At 40.6% G+C, this 19,853-nt stretch overlaps 1 protein-coding gene across 9 annotated transcripts in view; it reads left to right on the top strand.

The window, feature by feature from the left end:
* Positions 1 to 19: 19 nt before the first annotated feature.
* DYM (dymeclin) overlaps positions 20 to 19,853 on the top strand; it is a 209,079-nt gene continuing 189,245 nt past the window's right edge. For 4 of the 9 annotated variants that reach the window (XM_064405422.1, XM_064405424.1, XM_064405423.1 and 1 more), the window contains exons 1-2: positions 4,928 to 4,949; positions 11,291 to 11,467. In XM_064405422.1, the coding sequence (XP_064261492.1) occupies positions 11,328 to 11,467 (140 nt within the window). In that variant the 5' untranslated portion in view covers positions 4,928 to 4,949; positions 11,291 to 11,327. Of the gene's footprint in view, positions 152 to 3,735; positions 3,857 to 4,925; positions 4,950 to 11,290; positions 11,468 to 19,853 lie in introns of those variants that run through there. The other 5 variants (XM_064405419.1, XM_064405420.1, XM_064405418.1 and 2 more) reach the window with 5 other exon arrangements.

Below are 19,853 nucleotides of genomic sequence, written 5' to 3' on the forward strand. Positions count from 1 at the left end.
AGCGCGGGCCTCGCGCATGCGCAGCGGGGCCGCGCCGGCGACGTGGAGGCGGGCGGGGACCGTGAGGGGCCGTGAGGGGACCCGGGAGCGGCTCGGGCCGAGGCACCCCGCCGCCGACCCCGCCGCCGACCTCGGGCCCAGGGCACGGACGGTAAGCGCGGCCTCGGCGGTGCCTTCGAGGGGCATCGGCGACGGGTGGACCCGGCGGCCGCCGGCTCCCAGAGGGGCCCCCGAGATCCCCCGGTTGCCCCGGCGTCACCGTCCCCTCGTGGCGCGGGCCCGTGTCGCGATAGATGGAGGGGTGCCTTGCGTAATTGGACACCGGCGCTGCGGAGAGTTGCCGGGACACCGGCACCCGCCGTGTCCCCGCCCGGGCTGGGGCATCTCCCGGGATCCCTCACCGCGTTCCCGGGTTGTACCTGTGTCCCTTCGGGATACAGGAGTCGGTCCCGCACTGGGTCCCCTGGGTGTCCTTGTGTCCCTTAGGGATCCCTGCCAGGGTTCCCAGAATGTGCCTGTGTCCCATTACCCAGATCTTGACTGCTCCCTTGCAGGGATCCAGCGATCCCTCAGGGTCCCTGGGATGTCCCTGTGTCCCTTTAAATGCGCCCAGGGCTGGAAAGCCGGAGATTCATACCCCTTTTTTTTCTTACGTGCTCTTAATGATATTTATTGTTCATGGCTAGATGATAAATTTATTTATTTTCCCTCGTGTTCTTGACGGAGGCTTTTCTATTCCTCTGCAGCATCTCAGTTCTCCTGGGGCTCACTCTGCCTCCTCACTCCTACCACACTGTTTTTATTCTTATGAATGACAATATTTATCAAAAGTGAGGCGTATTTCAGTTTAAAATTGAACTGGTATCTCACCTTAGTTGCTGGGCTTTGCATTACCTCATATGCCTTCATGCCAAGCACTGTTTGTTTATTTATTTATTCTTTTTAATCTCTGCTGGGCGGAGGGAGTTTGTGGGGCTGTAATCTAATTTTTTCTCTCTCCTCTGCTGAGGGATACTGTGCTGAGCTGCAGTTTTACACATTGTAGGCATTTGCAGAAGTAAGTAAGCTGTTGATATTTCCATCAGGGATCACTTTTGGAGTGCAGGGGAGTGGAAGGAGGCTCCCGGGTGGCTGGGTCCAGTGTCCCAACACAGGGTTGTGTAACCCCACATTGTGTCAGTTCCCAACTGAAAAACGTTCGAGGTGCTCCAGCTGGGTCGGCTAGAAAGTTGCCATTTCTCCTGAGGTTGCCGGCAGCTTGGGAGGGCCTCCTGCTGTCATTTCCAGGGGCTGTTTTCTCTTCCCACTGCTGCTGCATCAGCGGAGGCCCGTGGACAGCCCGGGAATGATGGACCCAGCTCAGCACTGTCACCTCCTGGAGCATCCCTCAGCTCCTCCTCTTACAGTCCCGCGCTGATGTTGTACCAGCAGAGCTTCTGATCCCTCATGTTTCCTGCTAAATCAGTAAAAAAAAGTACTTGTAGGAAATTGCTGCTAAACTCGGGTAGATCTGGTGCTTCCTTCCAGTGGTTTTATCAGATTCAGAGGAAGATCATAGAATCCCAGACTGGTTTGGGTGAGAGAGGACATTAAGGATCATCCACTGTCACCTCCTGCCATGGCAGGGACACCTCCCACTGTCCCAGGCTGCTCCCAGCCCCATCCAGCCTGGCCTTGGGCACTGCCAGGGATGCAGGGGCAGCCACAGCTGCTCTGGGCACCCTGGGCCAGGGCCTGCCCACCCTCCCAGCCACCAATTCCTGCCCAACATCCCAAAACCTGTGCCTGCCCATTTTCTGACATGCTGTGTTTAGATGTTTTTGGCATGCTGATGATTGACAAAAGTCACTAAAAGCAAGAAATCCTGTTTGCTGAACCGATGCCACAGTAGATGGTGAATGATTTTAACAGTATTTTTCAAAGTGTATTCTCTAGAGTGGAAAGTCTGTTGCACCTTGAAGTAATCCCACACCCTGGCAAGTATAACTGAATTTGCAGTAGATCCTGAAGATAGGTAATATATTTTATATAATGTATTAACATAATAATGTAAATAATGATGTGTAATATAGTATAAAATTATCACTGTCTTTCTGCATAACATGATTTTTTATGCTGTAGTTAGAATTTCAGCTGTGAGAAACTTCAAAAGCAGAGACAAAAAATCCTGTTGCAGAAATACAGTTAATGCCCAAACTGTGGAAGAGCACAGATACCAAAATAGTTGTATAAGGTTTTACATTAATAAAATATACCAATACTGAAACAAATGCAGGCCTTTTAATGAACATCTGGGCATCTGTTTGAAGCTTAAATGGTGTATGAATTATCTTTTTGAAACATTACTGTGGCCTTTAGGCAGGTGTTACTTACATCTGATAATGAAATAGGGAGGAAATACTTGTGTGTCACAGTAATCTTAGCATCCCTTCCATATTGAAGCTACTTGATTTATTAAATCAATCTATGTTTAGTCTGGCTTGTGTCGTATCCAACCCACCTGTCCATTTAAGTTATGGTAGAAACAATGAATTACTATAAATTGATTTTTTGGGTAGGTATAGTGAAGGGTTTTTTTAAAAAACAGAGGAAAGGGACAAAGACATCAAAGCATTGTCATACTGAACAAATTTTTCAACACTAAAATCCATCATAGATTATCAGGGAGTTGGTGTAAAACTGTTTTTGAAAAACATTGCTGTGTTTGTGGTAATAAAAGCTCTTTTTGTCTCTTTTTGGCCACTGGAAGAAGATGATGTCAAACAATGTTGGTTCTGATGTGCTGTCTGTTCCTAATCTGTGAAGGCAGGTCTCAGTATGGGTTGTGCATATTCTTTATTTGTCTTTATTTTCAGGCTCCTTATCCCTTTGATATTCTTGTTTAAAGTTCAGTTTGTTGTTCTCATTTTATAGTTCCAGCACACCTGTCCTGGCTGGCAGCAGGAATCTCACTGGTGAGAGCAAACAAAACCTTTACAGAAATACCTGCCCACTGCAGAGAGTGGAGATAGTATTTGAATTTTCACTTCTTGAAACTTTTGAAAAATGTGTTACTTACCTGTAATAGTTTTGTAACAGGTGTTTTACACAGAAATTACAAGGTGTGCTTGACCCAGCCTTCTTCCCTTCTGGCAGTGTTTACTAATTGGGTTAAAGAATTTATTTCTGCATGTACTCCAAAAAACACTAGCTGTATTTGAGTGCTGACCTTTTCTTGGGGTGTTGGGATTGTAAGAGCAAGGATAGAGGTACCTTTCTTCATAATTAATTTTTTTCATAATTGCCTGCACACCACCTCTCCTCCCCTCTGTGACAGGACGTTTTTGTAAAACTGATGCTGTCATTTTGCTCTCAGATTGGTAGGCTTGGTGCAGTATTTATTTAATAACCTGTTATATAGGAATTCCAACAGAAAAGTGATCTTTATAGTTTCTGTAGTTTTAAATTTTGTTAACTCTTGATAAATTTTATATGTAGAGAGGTTTTTGAACCTTCAGGGAGATTTGGCCACAAGTAGCAGGTTTTGTAAGTGTACAATTGCCTGCACTAAAAATGAACAAAACTGGGGACTCCCTAAATGATCTTGTGGGATTTTGTATTAATGGACTGGAGATATGTTTTATTGCATAAATTGCTTTTTTTTGTAAATTGGACAAAGAAGTCCTTAAATGCTCTAAATGCTTATTTACCTGTAAAAGTTAAACAGGAGCTCTCTGAACTTCATTTCACATGCAGGATTCAGCAGAAGCTTCCTCAAGAGGTTTGACATGTACCTGCTGCCCTGCCCTGCCAGAGCATGGTGACTGAGGGAACAGAGGACAAAAAGCTTCATGTAGATTAGCTGTGTCTCTAATGGGTATGTGCTAATGGAAAGGCCAATACATTTTGGGAGGAAATATGATAATTTTGGGGTTTAGTTTGCCACAAGCCTGTGTTTGCTTATTGGTGTTCGAGGCTATCACGTAACTTTTAAATATTTTTTAGAGCACTCTGTATCAGAAGTTTCTGTTGTGAGGTGAGAGGTTGGAGTGGCATTTTTGTGTAAATTATTTTTGATCTCTTGTAACTGTAGAGAAAAGCAGCTTGAGCAAGGTTGTCCTCCTTGCTGTCCTCCTGTGAGTCAGTAGTTCCAGTTCAGGACACAGCTTTGAAGGCGGCTAGTAGTTCTCTGGAAGTAAGGCATTTTGAGATTAGTAAGTGGGCATCTGCTTAACAAAATTATTATTATTCTGATTTGGTGATCAGCAGTTAGCAGAGTGGATCACCAGTAACCTGGAGGTTCAAAATTATAGAGTGTATGAAAAGCTATTAGTTTTCTGAGATGGTGCTAAGAAACACGACCAGTACATCTCAGTCTCATTTATAGAACTTAGGTTTTCATTTTTCTGTCATCTCCTTTCAGAACACTTTATTAAAATGTGACAAACTGTGTTGAGTGAGCTGTCAAAGACAATAGCATCCCTTGTTGAGCAGTTTGGGGAAGCACCACAGCATCCGGGCTCACTCGCATCGGAATTCTTCTGCTTGAAATACTCTGCCTCACCATGAAGGTTTTGAAAAATCCCTTCTTCAGTTGTGAGCGGAACAACTGTACTGTAGGTGGAACATGAAGGAAGCAGATTGTGCTCTTCAGAATTAGGCTTTTATTGATGACTGACTCCCACGAAAATGTTGTGGAAAAGGAACTGGAGCAGAAAACACAGCATCGTGACTCGTTTTTTCAGCTGCTTGCCTTCCCTGTGAGGGGCCTTTTTTGCCTGCAGTAATCTGTTGAGATTGATCACTTCTGCTACGTGCAAGACTCTTCAGGCTTCAGTGGAACCCAGAAGGACCATTCTGATGTCACTGCACTGCTGCTTGGTTCAGGTCCTTACTGTGGAAGGGGAAGGCACTAGAACAGAGCAGGAGAACCGAGAGATGCTGTGTTTGTTCATCCAGCTGAGTAAACAGTGAGCAAGTCAGATAATTTATGTTGAGAGCTGCCTAAAGACCTTAAGATTTTTTTTTGTTATTGTTCTTGTTCTTAGGCATTGTGGGGACCACTTCATAATTCTGTTGCATTTCTTACTGCCATTGAAAGTGCTTCTGTCCTGATGTGCTGAGCTTTGGTACCTAGTGAATAGTTTGTGTGCTGGGCAAAGATAGGTTAGAGGGTTGTATCATGATCCCTGACAGCTACCATCAAACTTGGCACTGTCTGAAGAATTGTGGAGGAGAAACAGGATTATCTAGAAAGCTGTGAGAGATGGTATTGCCCCCAGGCTGCAAAGATAGACCCTGTCATGGTCAACCAGGTTCTCTAAAAGAGCACTTACTTTGTGTTTGCCAAAAGAGCAGCTTGCCTGTCTGCTACTTCTCATAAAACTGTGGTTTTTGTGGTTTTGGTGAGTTTTTTCTTGGGGAGAGGAGAGTTGGTATGTATCTGAACAGTTTCAGCATGCAAAATACAAAGTGTGGGTAAAAGGAACTGAAGAAAGAGTGAAAGGAGTGGTTGCCAAAAAGGCGGTAGAAAAGGGGAGGAAAATTACAAATCAGTGTAAAGTGAACAGAAACAGTCTTTCCTGTGTAACTCATTAACTTAAAAACAGTAGGAAGCTTTTCTAATTGGTCTTGAAGGATGTGTTTATTCCATTCTGAAATCTTCCAGGCTGCTTGGTTGTGGCTAATTGATGTATCAGAGAAGGTGAATTTTTAATAGTGGTTTGATACTGTTTGAAGATTGCTAAGCAATAAGTTGTAGCTGGAATATTCTGACTCATTAACAGGCTTTGAAAACAAAGACTACCTAAAGTCTGAGGGTTGTCAAGATTTTTTTTCCCTGAAGATCTCTTTTACTGGCATGAATTGTTATTGACAGGTATTTCTGCATCATTAGTTTTGCTTGGCAAAATCTTACCAATTTAATTGGTAAAACCAAAATTCTTACAGTTTTGGAAATCTTTGTGTGAAAATTAGTGAGTGATCTCTGACTGTGAGTAAAGTATTTGCATAACTGCTTTTTATCTTGTAGAAAGACAGAATCTCATTTCTTGGGGGATTTTTTCAGCCTTTTTAATAGCGCCATAAGTTCCCCAAAACTGTTCCCCAAGCAGTGCAGGTAAATAAACACTTAACGTGCCTGGAAAGCTGCAAAATTCCTCAGAGAAGTTGAGGCTGCCTCCTCTTGGAAGTGTTCCAGGCCAGGTTGGATGATGCTTGGAGCAGCCTGAGACAGTGGAAGGTGTCACTGCCCATGGAAAGGGTGGAATGGGATGGCCTTAAAAGTCCCTTCCAAAACAAACCATTCTATGAATCTATGAAATATTACTGTAACACAAGTGAGTCATCAGAATTCAAATATATTGTGCAGACAGTAAAATTCAAATATTGTAGTTGAACAATACATACTGCTAATCTAACTTCTGTGTTCTCTGTTGTATGGAGAATTATGTGTAAATATATTGCAGTAGTCTCATACCTCTGTGGCAAGATTTATCTTAGGATTTTGTGAGATGCTTTAATGTCTCAGGGGTGAAAGGTAGCCTGAAACCTGCAGTTCTTGGATACAAGTAGGAAATAGCCAAAAATCTCAGTGCAGTGCTTTGGTAATACTGAACGAGCAGCATTACATCTTGTGTTCTCATCTGTACAGTGATTGTGGCTCCTTTGCTTGGAAAGAAAACAATGTCCATAGTTCATAAAGGTGCAAGCTGTAAAAGTAACCAGAGTCCTGCTATGTATAGGAAATAAATTTTTGCTAGGTTTTAAGATGTTTTCAGTATTTTCATGTAATTGTGTTAAGGACTCAATCTAGTGACCAGATCTCAGATGACATTGTAAAATCATGTGCATGACCATCTCAAATTCTTACACTTTAAAGCAGTAATTTTAAAAAAAATCCCACAGCTATATGTAATCTATATAATCTATGTACATCTAATCAAGATGTCTGCAGACTAAGCCAGATGATCATGGCAAGCTTAGTCTGCAGACATCTTGATTAGATATATATAGATTATACAGATTACATATAACAGCAGTTTTGGAAGGGGGCAGCTGGCTGTACTGGACAGATAAAATTCCAGCATTAGTAATTAAGTTGTGAGACCAGTAGGAGATATGATCCTGGAAGGAACTCTAATTATTTGTCTAAACTTGTTTAAATAGAAGATATATAGAGGATGACAAATTTTTTCCCAAGTTCAACAGTACACATCTGTACCTTGAGTTACACTTAGGAGTTCATGCGTGGCATTTATGTATTGCTGAATTGCTTTTAACTTTCTTTCAGATGAAAAATTATATTCTTGTTAATAATTAATGCTAAAATCTTCTAGAAGAAACAGTAAACTTGGGATTTATGCCTATTCCTAGCAATCTGAGATTGGAATGAGTCCTGATGTGCAAAACAAACTCCCTTGTGTTGCTCTAAAGCCTCTACTGCTGCATTGTGGAGCCAAGTTCTGGGGCTAAACAGATGCTGGATTTAATAGAGAATGACACTGCAGACCAGGCTATGATTCTTTGGGGGTGTAACAAAACTGAGTTAAACGAAATGAGTTGCTAATAAGTTGTGTCTGTTTTTTTTTTTTTTTTTTTTTTTTTTTTTTTTTTTTTTTTTGTTTTTTTTTTTTTTTTTGTGGGTGGGGGTGGGAGGTGGTGTGACAGATAAGTAGACTGGCTTTTTGTAAAATCTTATTTTAATGAGCCATGCATTTATTTATTTAATGTATTTCAAGGAAAAGGAAATCAGATTTCATTGGTAATTTACTGCTAGAGTGAGGACTGAGTTTCCTGGAGTGAATTTCCTGTGATTTGATGTTTATTGTGGCTGCCCCACTTCAGCATGTGAGGAAGCAGAAGCTGTTTAACCTTGTTTTTTGCAGTTTCTTTGGGATCGCCTGGAGCAGCCTTTCTGTGCAGTGGGGGCTGTTATGAAATTGAAGGAAAAATCGTGGATAAATAAATAAATGTTTTAAATACTGCTTAAAGCATAATGTTGTAAATGTGTTCCAAGTACTGATGAACCTTTTATATTACCCAATAACTTGAACCTCTACTGTCTTAACCAGCATGCAGGCACAGAGGCAGTGCCTCTTAATCAAAAGCAGTGTGGACATTTAAGTGGTTATGTTTTATTTGAGTGATCTTTTCAGCTAAAGGCAGCTGTTTCTAAAATAAATATTTGATTTGACTGCCATTTAATTTAGTATTATTTAGTAACAGCTGAATTGGAAATGTATTTGAGATCATGACTATCATGTAATCAGCTAAGTTAAATCATTGGGGTTAATTTGTTACTGTTGTTAAAATGCCTGGAAGTTAAATGTTGATTTTTTTTTTTTCTATTTTGAATTCTTTTTAGACATTTTTCCTGCAGGATATTAATGAACTCTGAAGGAGAGACTTGTTTCCTGGGTAATTTGATGGCTGGAGTTCCTCAGAAATGTCTTGCTTATGTAAAGCAGGGCCTGTGGTCCTGATTGTAGGAGCTGAAGGTGCTTGGGCTGCATCATGGAGTTGCAAAGCACTTCATCAAGCTCTTTATCAAGAAGGGCATTTCATCAAGCTTTGGGATAACATAAGTTCCAGATGGAAGGAGTCAGCTCCGTGTGTCTGTAGGTGTAGTCACCTACAGGGAGATCAGTAGAACTTGCTGAGATTTTTACTTCAGAGGGGTGGAGTGAGTGTAATGTACTTAGGAGAGGAAAGAAACCACCTATAAGGGCTATAAGAGAGAGAAAAAAATTTGTATGTTTGTTTGATTGCTCCAAGATTTTTTGGCTCTTGAATGAGTGGAAGTGAAAGCTCGCCAAGTCTCCTTATCTACAAACTACTGTCAGGTATTTAAAGCTCAAACAAGCAGGATTATTTTGATATTTGGATGGCTTGATATTTATTTCATTTAGAGGAGAAAATAATCAGTCAGTGCCTTACTTTTCTGTTGCTTTGGGGAAGGTTTGTGGAATGAAAAACGTTCTCTGCAGTTTGGAGGGAGCCAGCTGGGCATTAGGGCTGGAGGGCTCACAAGAGGCTCCGCAGGTTGTCATGTTGCTTGGGAGCATGGCTGTGGAACTGGGCACGTTCTTAGGCACTGTGATTTGACACTGACTCTGAAAACAGACAATAAAATTTTGCTAAGACTTGCTGTTAAAGCCCTCTTTGTTTTGGATTTTGTCTTAATGGTATTGAACCTGCTGGCATGCTGTAGGAAATCTGGAAAGCAAGCATGACTCCTTTTCAAGAATTAGCTAGAAACCTCTTCCAGTTGCTGTCATATTTCTGGGAAAGTGGTTTAAACGTGGGGGTCTTTGGGAGCTGCAGTGAGCTGTAAGGGTAGCTTGTAAATAGAGAATACAGTGACTCATTTTAGGAGAACAGGCTAAGGGTTTTGGGCACTGTCAGTGCTCTGGCATGGAGAACTCAGGAGTTCCAGGTGAAGGTGGAGGCATTTGAAGGTGGAACTCCAGCTGCCTCTTGGTTCTCTTCACCATTAGTTGTTTGTCTTGGAGCAAGAAAGCTGGAAAACATGAGCAGAGAATGGGAACTTGAAGCAGACAGAGACTAGACTTGTTTTTTCTCCCAAGAAATAAAGGTTTAAATGTAGGGCCTTGAAGTCATTTTAAAGGCAGGGGGACAGGGCTTGTGTCGAAATATAGGTCCAGGGCCAACAGCATCATTGTTGGCTTTTGCAGTAGTTGAACATGTTGCAAACACGTCAGGTTGGATGGGACTTGGAGCAACCTGGTCCAGTGCAAGGTGTCCCTGCCTGTAGAGTCTCCTACAAACAAAATTTAGGAAATAATCACCATTTTCCTTTTATTTATTTATTTCAATTTTTATTTTTTTTAGGATTCCACATTTTAAAGAACTTTTTAATATTTTATATTTACTCTATGACTGTTCTGGCCCTTTGTTGTTTCTGACATATTTGAGTACTTTGCAGTTGCTGTAGATCTCAAATATGAATTCTTCAGAGAAGTTCCATGATGGCTGCTAATGTTGCAGCTTTTTGTTGCCTCTACTGTTTGTTTCCAGTAAGCTTTCTTCATATTTACACAGTTCTTTATTAACATTAATTGCTCTTAGAAGTGTGTTTTCTATAAGGAATTGCTTCTTCCATGTTGGTGAGTTTGAGAGTATCTGCATGGTCAGATCCTTGTATCTGATATCTTTTATCTGATACTTCGCATCTGTATCTTTGTAGAAACCAAGGGAAAAGTTGCTGCTGGGTAGTAGCTTACCTATTCTGGTACACCTGTGGCTGTTCTGACATCTTATGCCAGCTCAGGAGCGAGTATTTAGGTTACTAAAATTAAAAAAATTACTAAAAATTACTAAAAACATTTAGTAAATGTTGCACAACACTCTTATCTTGATGGCAATGCCTTTTTTCATACCAGCTTTTAAACCAATCAGTCATGGTTATTTTGTCCCAAAAGTTTATTGAAGTTGATGCCCTGGAAAGATGTGAAGTGCTTGCGATCATACCTGGCATGTAGTAGATAGCATTGTGGTGGTTCTCTTAGTTAATTAAATTCTTAATAAAAATGGGAGGCAGCATGAAGATTTTAAAACTTCTCATTCCTCACACAGATCAAGGAGAACACATATAATAAGAGGGTTTGGAGTGTCAGCTTCTGCAGTGTTCCATCAAAAAGCAGTAGTGTTTCTGATGTGTTCATCTTATGGCTCTTTCCCATTGAAGTAGTTGAGCTCCTGGAAGGAGCCATGTTATTTTTCAGGGGTCAGGAGATTCATGTGTGGTCAGTAGTACCTTTGCTTACTTGATAACAGCATGGTAAGAGCTGCGCTTACTCTGGAAAGGCAGGAACTTTGGAGGTGTAGATTGTTAGTGGCACATAGGAATTAGCCGCATCTTTACAGAAGCAGTAATTTTCAATCTGTGTGTGTTCAGTTTGAAAATGTATTTCTGAATAGTAGGTCAGCTTGGCATCCCCATTAAAATTGTGAATTCTATTCTTGTAGTTTTCCCCACTGCTAGCAGCCTTGTCACTGATATAATGGTGAAGCAGTGTTCTTGCTGAGTATAATTTATTAAAATACAAATGAGATGATGACTGAAGGGATAGCACAAAAACTTTTATCTTTCTTGACCAAAGATGTTATAGTTTTAAGTTTGTTGAAAGGAAATCTTTCTAATATATTCCTGTGTGCCTGATTCCTACATCTCAGTAATTTTTCAAGGAAGTGATCTAAAGCTTTACTGGTGGCTAACTCAAGGTCTGCATATTCCTTATTTGTGCAAAAGACTTAAAATATTTATTTCTTCTTTTTTTTCCTCTCAAAGAAATGAAAATTTGAAAAGCATTTGCTACATAAAGAAGATGGGAGCGAATAGCAGCAGCATCAGTGAACTTCCAGAAAATGAGTACTTACAGAAACTGTCAGGATCAGAGCCCATCTCCGAGAACGACCCGTTCTGGAATCAGCTTCTGTCTTTTAGCTTCACCACTCCAACAAACAGGTAGGAGGGTGTTGAAGAGCTGGCTTTGATAATATGTTTGTAGAAGGGACCAGTCTGAAAGCAAATGAGTAGTTATGTTAATTATTCCTATTTTAGGGAGCAGAGGAATAAATGCCTGTGTAAAATAGGCTGTTGTTTCTAAGTTTGGAAGTGTTTTCCACCACCTCTTCCATTCCTGTGGGTTTCTTTCTTCTTCATAATAGCTGTAATTGCTATTCATTCTCTTGGTAAAGATCAGGAATAGGGTCTGTAGTGTTGGGGGAACTTTTTTCCTTGTTTTAGGAAGCTTTCTTTTCCTTTGGTATATCCTTTGGGTTGACTGGATTTGCTGAAGATTCCAACATTTGATGTTTCCTCTCAATTTAGAGTGAATTGTACTTCTTGCATGATTTAATTGTAGGTTAGCTTTTGTGTTGCTTAGTCTGTATGGCTTTTTTTTTTTCACCCTCTTTGCATCTTAAAAAAAATTTGGTGTGTATTCTCCATAAAAATATTTTCTAAATACCTAAAATTCACACTTTGAATGCATTTTCATTCCAGAAGGTGGTGTGGGTATAAATAAAATCAGTGTTTTTTAAAGGATCCATACCTCATCTCCAGAAGTAGAGAATTTAAGTTCTTGTAACTTCTATTAATCCAACTCCATTGCTAAATTCTTGGCCTGTGTGTGGATTATCGGTTTTACAACAACAATCTGATATTAATACCTTCAGGTGTTACTTAAACTATTTTTATAGTTTACAGCACTTTCTTCTGTAAGTGAAAGTTCAGGCAGCTGGAATGGAAAATGGTTAAGGTGAATAACTGGGAGGCATTTGCTAGGTGCTATTTTTGTAAAGAGTGAGGACGAGGAGGAAGTATTTTGGCTTCTGCCTGGAGAGAATAGCCAGAGTTTTGGGAGAAGAGAGAATGTTGTGGAGGGCTGTAAAGCTGGTAAAGGGCAGTACGGAATTGGGAATGTGCAAACGAGCAGTTGTGTTTCCTCTGAGATCCCTGAAGACAAGAATAGTTTAGAGCCTACCCATGACTAATAAGATTGACAGTATTCCAAGAACTTATATAATACTCTGTTGTTTGGGTTAATAATAATTACACATAAAACCCCACTAATTTCTTTTGGTTGTTCTGTTTATCTTCGTTCCCCCATGAAAGTTAAGGAGTTTTTCTTAGCTTGTTTTGCAGCTTTTTTGTGCCTGTTTCATGAACTGCAGATCCAGTGCAGAGTAAATTTGCTAAAAAAAGCCCCCAAATCAACAAAGCAAAAACCTAACCAAACAAAAATGTCAAGCAAAAAACATAATTAAAAAGACAAGCAGTCCAGTAAAAAGATCCAAACTCAGGTTGAAAGCTTTAATTAGCTGAACACCAGATGGTGCTCTTGCCTGGGAGCTAGAGAAGAAATATTTTTAGAGACATCTTTTCTACAGCTTGGTATTGGAAGGAAACAGAAATTTCCCATTTAGTTGCATCTACCTGAGACAGCCATTGGCAAGTGAAATCGGACTATGCTGGCTGCACAGCACCCTCAGCATTTGTCTGCATCAGATAACTTGCCTGCAGGAATGGAACAATAGAGGTCAATGTCAATTTCTGAGATTGAAATCTTCCAAATTACCAAGTTAACTCTGTTTTTAATGAGGCTTAAGTGTCAGGAGTAAAAAGCTTGTTTGTGATTTGTGGAAAGGAGCTATTTTTCACCTGTTGTACAGGACAGAGTTTTACAGTTTTCTTCTCTTTTAATTTTTTTTTTCTGGTTGTCTGGTGCAAAACTAGTTACTGTTTGCAAGTACTACTGGGAGCTGTGTAAGTGTTTTGTGTTGGTTTTTTTTCTGGGGGCAGTTGGTGATATTTTAGAGTAAAATATGTATTTCCTGAAGTTTTTGCAAAGGTGGGACTGCTGCCATCCCCAGGAAGAAGAGGGCTATCTTCCCTGGGTGCTGCTTTGGACATAATTCTGTTCTACATGTCATTACCATAGGGGAGGAGACAGCGAAAAACATTAGAAGAGAAGATGATAGAAAAGTTCATGTTGGTAGGAAAAGCAATCAGCCAAACCCAAATTATCCAAGCAAAAACCAGCAAGGTGAGGAAGTGGTGGGAGTGGAGTACATTTACTCCTTTCAGCAACAGATGCCTGACAAATTTCCCTTGTTGTCAAGAAGCATAGCAAGGAAACAGTATCTGCAAGGAAGGATTCCAAGGGAAAATCTGAATCAGTGTGTGTAAGAAAATTTGTGGGGTTTTTAACACTTTTCCATGTATGCTTTTTCTACTTAGGATCTTGTGACTAGTGCTTTGCTTTACAGAAGCTGTTCCAAGTGGGTCCAGGTGCAGTAGATCCCAGGTGTCAAACAGAGCTGGATCTTCTGTGGCACAGTAGTCTTTGTGCCTTGGCTTGAGAGATGGGGAATTACTGTCTTGTTACTTTGAGAAACATGAAGATATGATACCAGATCTTAAAATAGCACCACTTTCTGTGCTCTGCTGTCTTCATTTTCTTATACTTTGTGTGTCTTGGTGCTTTGTATTTCTTTATTTGTCCTTGTTTTGCTTTTATTGCTTTCCCCTTTCAGTTTGGTTGAGCTCTTCCTCCTTTTATCCATGTCTCATCTTTGTGATTCTCTTTTTTGTGGGTTTTTTTTTTTGTTTGTTTGGTTTTTTTTGTTTGTTTTTTTTCTGACCTCTACCTGACTGAATGCATTAATCTCTCTTTTTCTGGTTCCGTGTGAAATTGTTTAGCATTGCTCATTTCCTTAGCCATGCCTTCTTTACTGGGTTTTTTTTTCAGTCCTGTTGACTTTTCGGTCTGTTTCCGTGAAGAACACAAGGTAGTTTTCTGTAAGGAATAGTTTGTTTCTGTATGGGAAAGTTTTCCAAATATCAGTGCTGCTGACTGCAAAATTGGTGTATCTCTGTCAGCAACTTTGATGCAAGATGCCCTTGCCCTTTCACTATCTCTTCCAGTGTTTATATTGTTCTTCTGTAGGTTTAATTAAGAGCTAATCTATCTGGAAAACACAGCAGAAGTGTTTATTTTTTCAGCCAAGATAATTCCCTGCAGTGATTCATAGCTTGGCACCACAGAACAATTCTGGCATGGTGAGAGATTGATTTTTTGGGGCACAGCAGCCTATTGAGCTAAAAGGTGGGATTGCTTAAACCTGCTCTGCCATCCAAAAATGAACAGGAGAGTGTGGTCAAAGCAGAGCTGGCTGCAAGGATTCTAATATTCTGCCTTTCTGGGCTGCTTGTTCTTCCTCTCATACTGTTGATTTTCTTAATAATTAGGCAAATATTAAGAGGGACTATCAGCTGTCAGTAATCAGAAATGAGCTGATGGTGAATCCCTGCTCGCTGCCTGAGTCTCCCCTGGCATGAGTGAATAGTAACCTCCAGAGCCAGCCTGGGTATCTGGCATGTAAAGAAAGCCACCCGGACCTCTCACAGTCTAGGAGTGGGAGCAGATAGGTGGTACAAACATAAATGACAGTCCAAGGAACAGCTTCCAACAGTTTAGTTTTGGGTTGCCTTATGCTTTTCTCTGTAAAAGGTTTATTGAGATGTCATCTTCCATAAAGCCAATCACACATGCCAAGCAGGTACTGTTGAAGTGTCTGCTGAGACATTTCTGGTTTCAGCCATTAGGAAGTACTTGGTACTCTAATTTCACACTCCTGCATGTTCATGTTTTTTTTCTTCCTTCACGGGTCCTTATTTGTTGCACAGAATGGACTTGTGGCACCTGAATTAAAATTGTATAAATCTGCCACTTCTATACTTTAGGTGACTACCCTATCAATCCAATAGGGTTTGGTTATTGGAAAAATTAAATACAGCTTTTCTGGATGATTTTTTTAGTTACTGTCAGGATTAAGAGCTATGAGGTTTGCTTTGGAGTGTTAGCTCCCAGTCTAGGCAGACTTTGTGTTTGTCTGGCTTTTCTGTGATTTGCTACCAAGAATGCAACTCCTCCTTAGTGGTGGTATTAGTTACAATTATTTTCTGATGGAAAACTTGAAGTTAACTAAAGCAGAACTTGCTGAAAATCATGTGCTTAATATTTACTGTTCTGCTTTGTTCCTTCCCTAGAGTTATTAATGAGTTGGTGGTTCAAGAATAATGTGCATGGGCCTTTAATGGAAAGACATAAAGATGGAAAGCTTTTATGCTGCCTTAACACGGTACATTTTTTAAATGGTACAATAAATCATATGCTGCCTTATATTCTTTGATGTCTGTCCTCCAACTAGTCCATTAAAATCAGCATTCCCACAATATGAATTTAGTAAATGGGCTGGTTCTTCTGTTTTGTGTTCAATGGCAAGAAAAAAGCCTTACTATGAGGAAAAAACTGTCAGGAAAGCTGCTTGTTTTGTTTTTCTACCCCCGTCCTTTTTTAGAGGGGTACTTGTTTGCTTTGGTTTGGGTTTTTTTTCTTACCATACTAAGGGCAGGTGTTGTGATGTGAAAATGTTTATAATTGCAGCTTTTAGGCACAATGCTTTCTCTTGTCAGGTGGAGATACTTTAAGAAAAGCTACTGAAACTTTGAAACATCTTCTATTGTGTTGCTGTTAAAAGAAAAGCAGATAAAACCACATCTTTCAAAGTTGGCTGCTGTCAGAAAACAGCCTTCACTGTCTTAATAATTAAGGTTTTGCTGAAGAATGATTGTTAGTAAATTTAAAGTAAGGCAGCTGAATTCAACTGTTAAAAATAATCCTATTTATAATGCTACTTTTTTTTTTCCTTTTTCTTTTTTCCCCTTCCTTTTCTTTTTGGAAGTAATGTTTTTTTACAAATACATCCTGCTGACTGCAGAATCCCGCTTTTTGGTTGTAAGAAGCCAGAAATAAAAATCTGCAGTCAATGAAAATGATGAAATTTTATTGATTAATAGACTGCTCAATTTGCCATTCTTTCCCATCTCTACTGAAAAGAGCTTTTCTTACAGAAAACTAACTTCTTGGTGAAGAAACTCTGGACTGCGATGAGTGATTGCAAACACAAAGTGATTAAAACCCAAAGAAATAATGATTATTCTTGATTACTCTTTACTTTCACCACTGATGTGTGATAGCTGCAGTCACAGATGCTGCCTGTGTCTAGAGCAGCTTTTAGTGACGATTGGTGTGCAAATTATTCTTATTACATGGTGTTCAGATGTTACAGAAAATAATCACTGCCACTGTAGAGCCTCTCCTGTTTGGATACCTTTAAAATAAACAAGGACAAACCAATTTTCTTTAAATGTGGCTATGCTGTCAAGGAAGAAAATTTCACTGTTATTAATTTTAGTTTTGCTGAAGTCTGTGGACTTAGCCTCTACATAAAAGGAAACCAAATAAAATATTTTTTTTCTTTCATTAAATACTTTGAAAATGCTGGCTATCAGATCACAGGATGAGGGAGGAGCTCCTGTGAAGCCTGGAATTTTTTCCTAAAGTGTGTGGGAAGCAACCATGCACTTCACAAATTTGCTTGTATCCGTGTGAGCCAGTAAAGTCTGTATAGTTAAGGGTATTCTACTTTGAATCTATTCTGTTTGCCCCATATGTTCACAGCCTGTTTGAGTCCCCACATCAGGTGGTGCCTTTTGTTCATTTCTTGGAAAACCATAGAACTGGTAAATATGTAAATATGTACTGCTCTATGGAAGCGAGGTGGCTCAGTGCAGTTGTGCCAGTTGAAGTGCATGTGCAAACTCACTGGGTCACTGTGATCCTGCTGTTAAAGGCCCGTGGCTTGAAGCTGGTGTCACAGAAGCCCAGAACAGTCTGAGTTGAAAGGGATCTTAAAAATCATCCCATTCAATACCCGTGCCATGGGCAGGGACACCTTCCACTATCCCAGGCTGCTCCAAGCCCTGTCCAGCCTGGCCTTGGGCACTGCCAGGGATCCAGGGGCAGCCACAGCTGCTCTGGGCACCCTGGGCCAGGTCCCTGTCACCCTCAGAGTTTGTTCCATATGCATGTGACTAGTTTCCATAGAGGTGTCTTGTCCAGGACAGAGCTTCCTGGATGTGACTGGGGTGCGTGGGTTTCTCCTGCTGATGCCCCGCAGAGCCATCAAGCAGCAGGCAGAATTGACTTTTCATACTCACTGCCTGTTTGTTACTAGCAGTAGATAATCTGTTTCACATTGCGAATATACCGAATGTTTCTCATAGAACAGGGAATGAATATTTTACACTCCATCCTTAACAAATCTGTCCTTTACTTTTATGTGTTCTAACCCCTGCCACCAAGTGCCGCATCCACATGGCTTTTAAATCCCTCCTATGATGGCAGCTCCACCACTGCCCAGGGCAGCTGTGTCAGGGCTGGACAGCCCTTTCCATGGAGAAATTTTCTCCAATATCCAAGCTGAGTCTGCCCTGGCCCAGCCTGAGGCCGTTCCCTCTGCTCCTGTCCCTGTTCCCTGGAGCACAGCCCGACCCCCCGGCTGTCCCCTCCTGGCAGGAGCTGTGCAGAGCCACAAGGTCCCCCCTGAGCCTCCTTTGCTCCAGGCTCAGCCCCTTCCCAGCTCCCTCAGCTGCTTCTCATGAGACTTGTGCTCCAGACACGTATTTGACAACAGGGCAGTCCATGTTCCTCAGGTGAGAGTTCTAATTCAGGTGAGGGTTCCAATTTAGAGAGAATGGGAACTTTCATTTGTGATCAGTGCATTGAAGGAGCTTCACTTTATCAGTCCTTGCTCTTGTTAGAGCTGAAATACAATTCAGGTATTTATTAGCAGTGTTCTCTGTGGCGTAATGAAAGGACAGATGTTTGAGTGTTGAGTTTCCATTTTTACATTCATTCATTAGCCAGATGTCATTTCCACAGGGACTATAGAGAAAAGTTGGTACCACAGTTGGTTGTACCGTTTCTTTTGTGCCACCTTGTGAATCTTGTCTCTGGCATCTTCTACCCAAATCTTAATGTTATTTACCTTCTGTCTCTTTACTGCACTAGAAAATACCCAGATAGCTTTTTTCCATGTCTCTCACTTCTCTTTCCTGCCCAATCAAAGGAAAAAAATAACTGCTAAGTTTGGCCCAGGGTAATTAGGAATGAGCTGGTATTTTTTTGTACCCCTCCGTGATATTGTCTCCGTGAGTCCACCCCTGGGATGTATTTTAGTGGTGTGTGTCTGTTGGGGTGGTATTTCTGCTGTAATTCCCCCTCACTAGGTGTTTCTTTTGAGTGAACTGAAATTCTGCAGTAGCTGTTGCCTAGTCTTGATTGTGGCAAAATTCACTTTTGTGTTCTTGTTGTATGAATAAGAGGCAGTGGGCTGTAGTTAATTTTTTAAGTGCTAAACTTCATTTTAGTATGAAAAAGAATTACTGAAGTGTTAAAAGCTTTGCTGAAGATCTGAAAGCCTTGCTTGCTTTGCCACTGATTTTGATCCTGGCAACTTGTAGAAACTAAACAACTCTGTGGAATTTTTCTAAGGACTTTGTGTGGGTTTTAATAACTCAAAAGAGAAGAAAAAAATCTGTAAGAATGCTATACTTCGAAACCTAACCTTGGAAGTTAGGGAGAAAATGAACCATAATTCAAAGTTGAATGTCTGCATTTAGGGTTTAAATCCTGGAGCAATTACAATAACCATTCTGACTGTGTTCCCAGGATCTTTGGATAGTGGGAGGGGTCATGTTGTGTTAGATTATGATTTTTCAGTACCTAAAACTCTCTACTGAGTTGTTGTCCATTGTAATATTCACCCTCCCTGCCTGCCAGGTCTTGGGAAGGAATAAATCCTGATGACAAGCAGCCAGCTGGGCAAATTTAGAAGTTTTTGTTTCTTTTAAAAAGTGTAAGGTCACATAGACCTAGAAAACTGTGTTGTCCATAGTTGCTGGTGGCGTGCTGGTGGTTCTTGCTCAATACCATTTGTTTTTAATTACTCTACATGTTTGTAGTACTGGAACAGGAGACCACCTTTGAGACCAAGCCTAATGTTTTTAAAGTATATATCAAAGTGTAAGTTTGTTCTTTCTGAATCTTGTGTTTCAAAGCAGTTTGTAAGAGAAGAATGAATGCTGGTAATTGATATCAGGACAAGCCAATCTGTGTAATCTAAAGTTGTCTTAGGATATTCAGGCTGTAGGTGAAGAGCTGTCTCAGCTGTCAGCTCACTGCACAGTAAATTAGTCTGATATACAAGAAAATTTGCAGGCATCTTAAAACTTAATTTGATGTCTCTATCTTGAATAGTTTCCTGTTGAAGTGTTTTGATATAATTTTTTTGACTGCTCTTTCTACAGTATTTTCTAGTCCTCATGAGTTGGGGAACAGCTCAAACTCCACAGCTTCCAAGAGCATGGCTCCACAGGGTTTTCAGCACTGGAGCTGGTTTAGCAGCTTCCTGCACAGCACAGTTGATAATCTCAGGTTGAT

The sequence above is a fragment of the Passer domesticus genome, chromosome Z, assembly GCF_036417665.1.
Source record: "Passer domesticus isolate bPasDom1 chromosome Z, bPasDom1.hap1, whole genome shotgun sequence".
NCBI lineage: Eukaryota > Metazoa > Chordata > Aves > Passeriformes > Passeridae > Passer > Passer domesticus.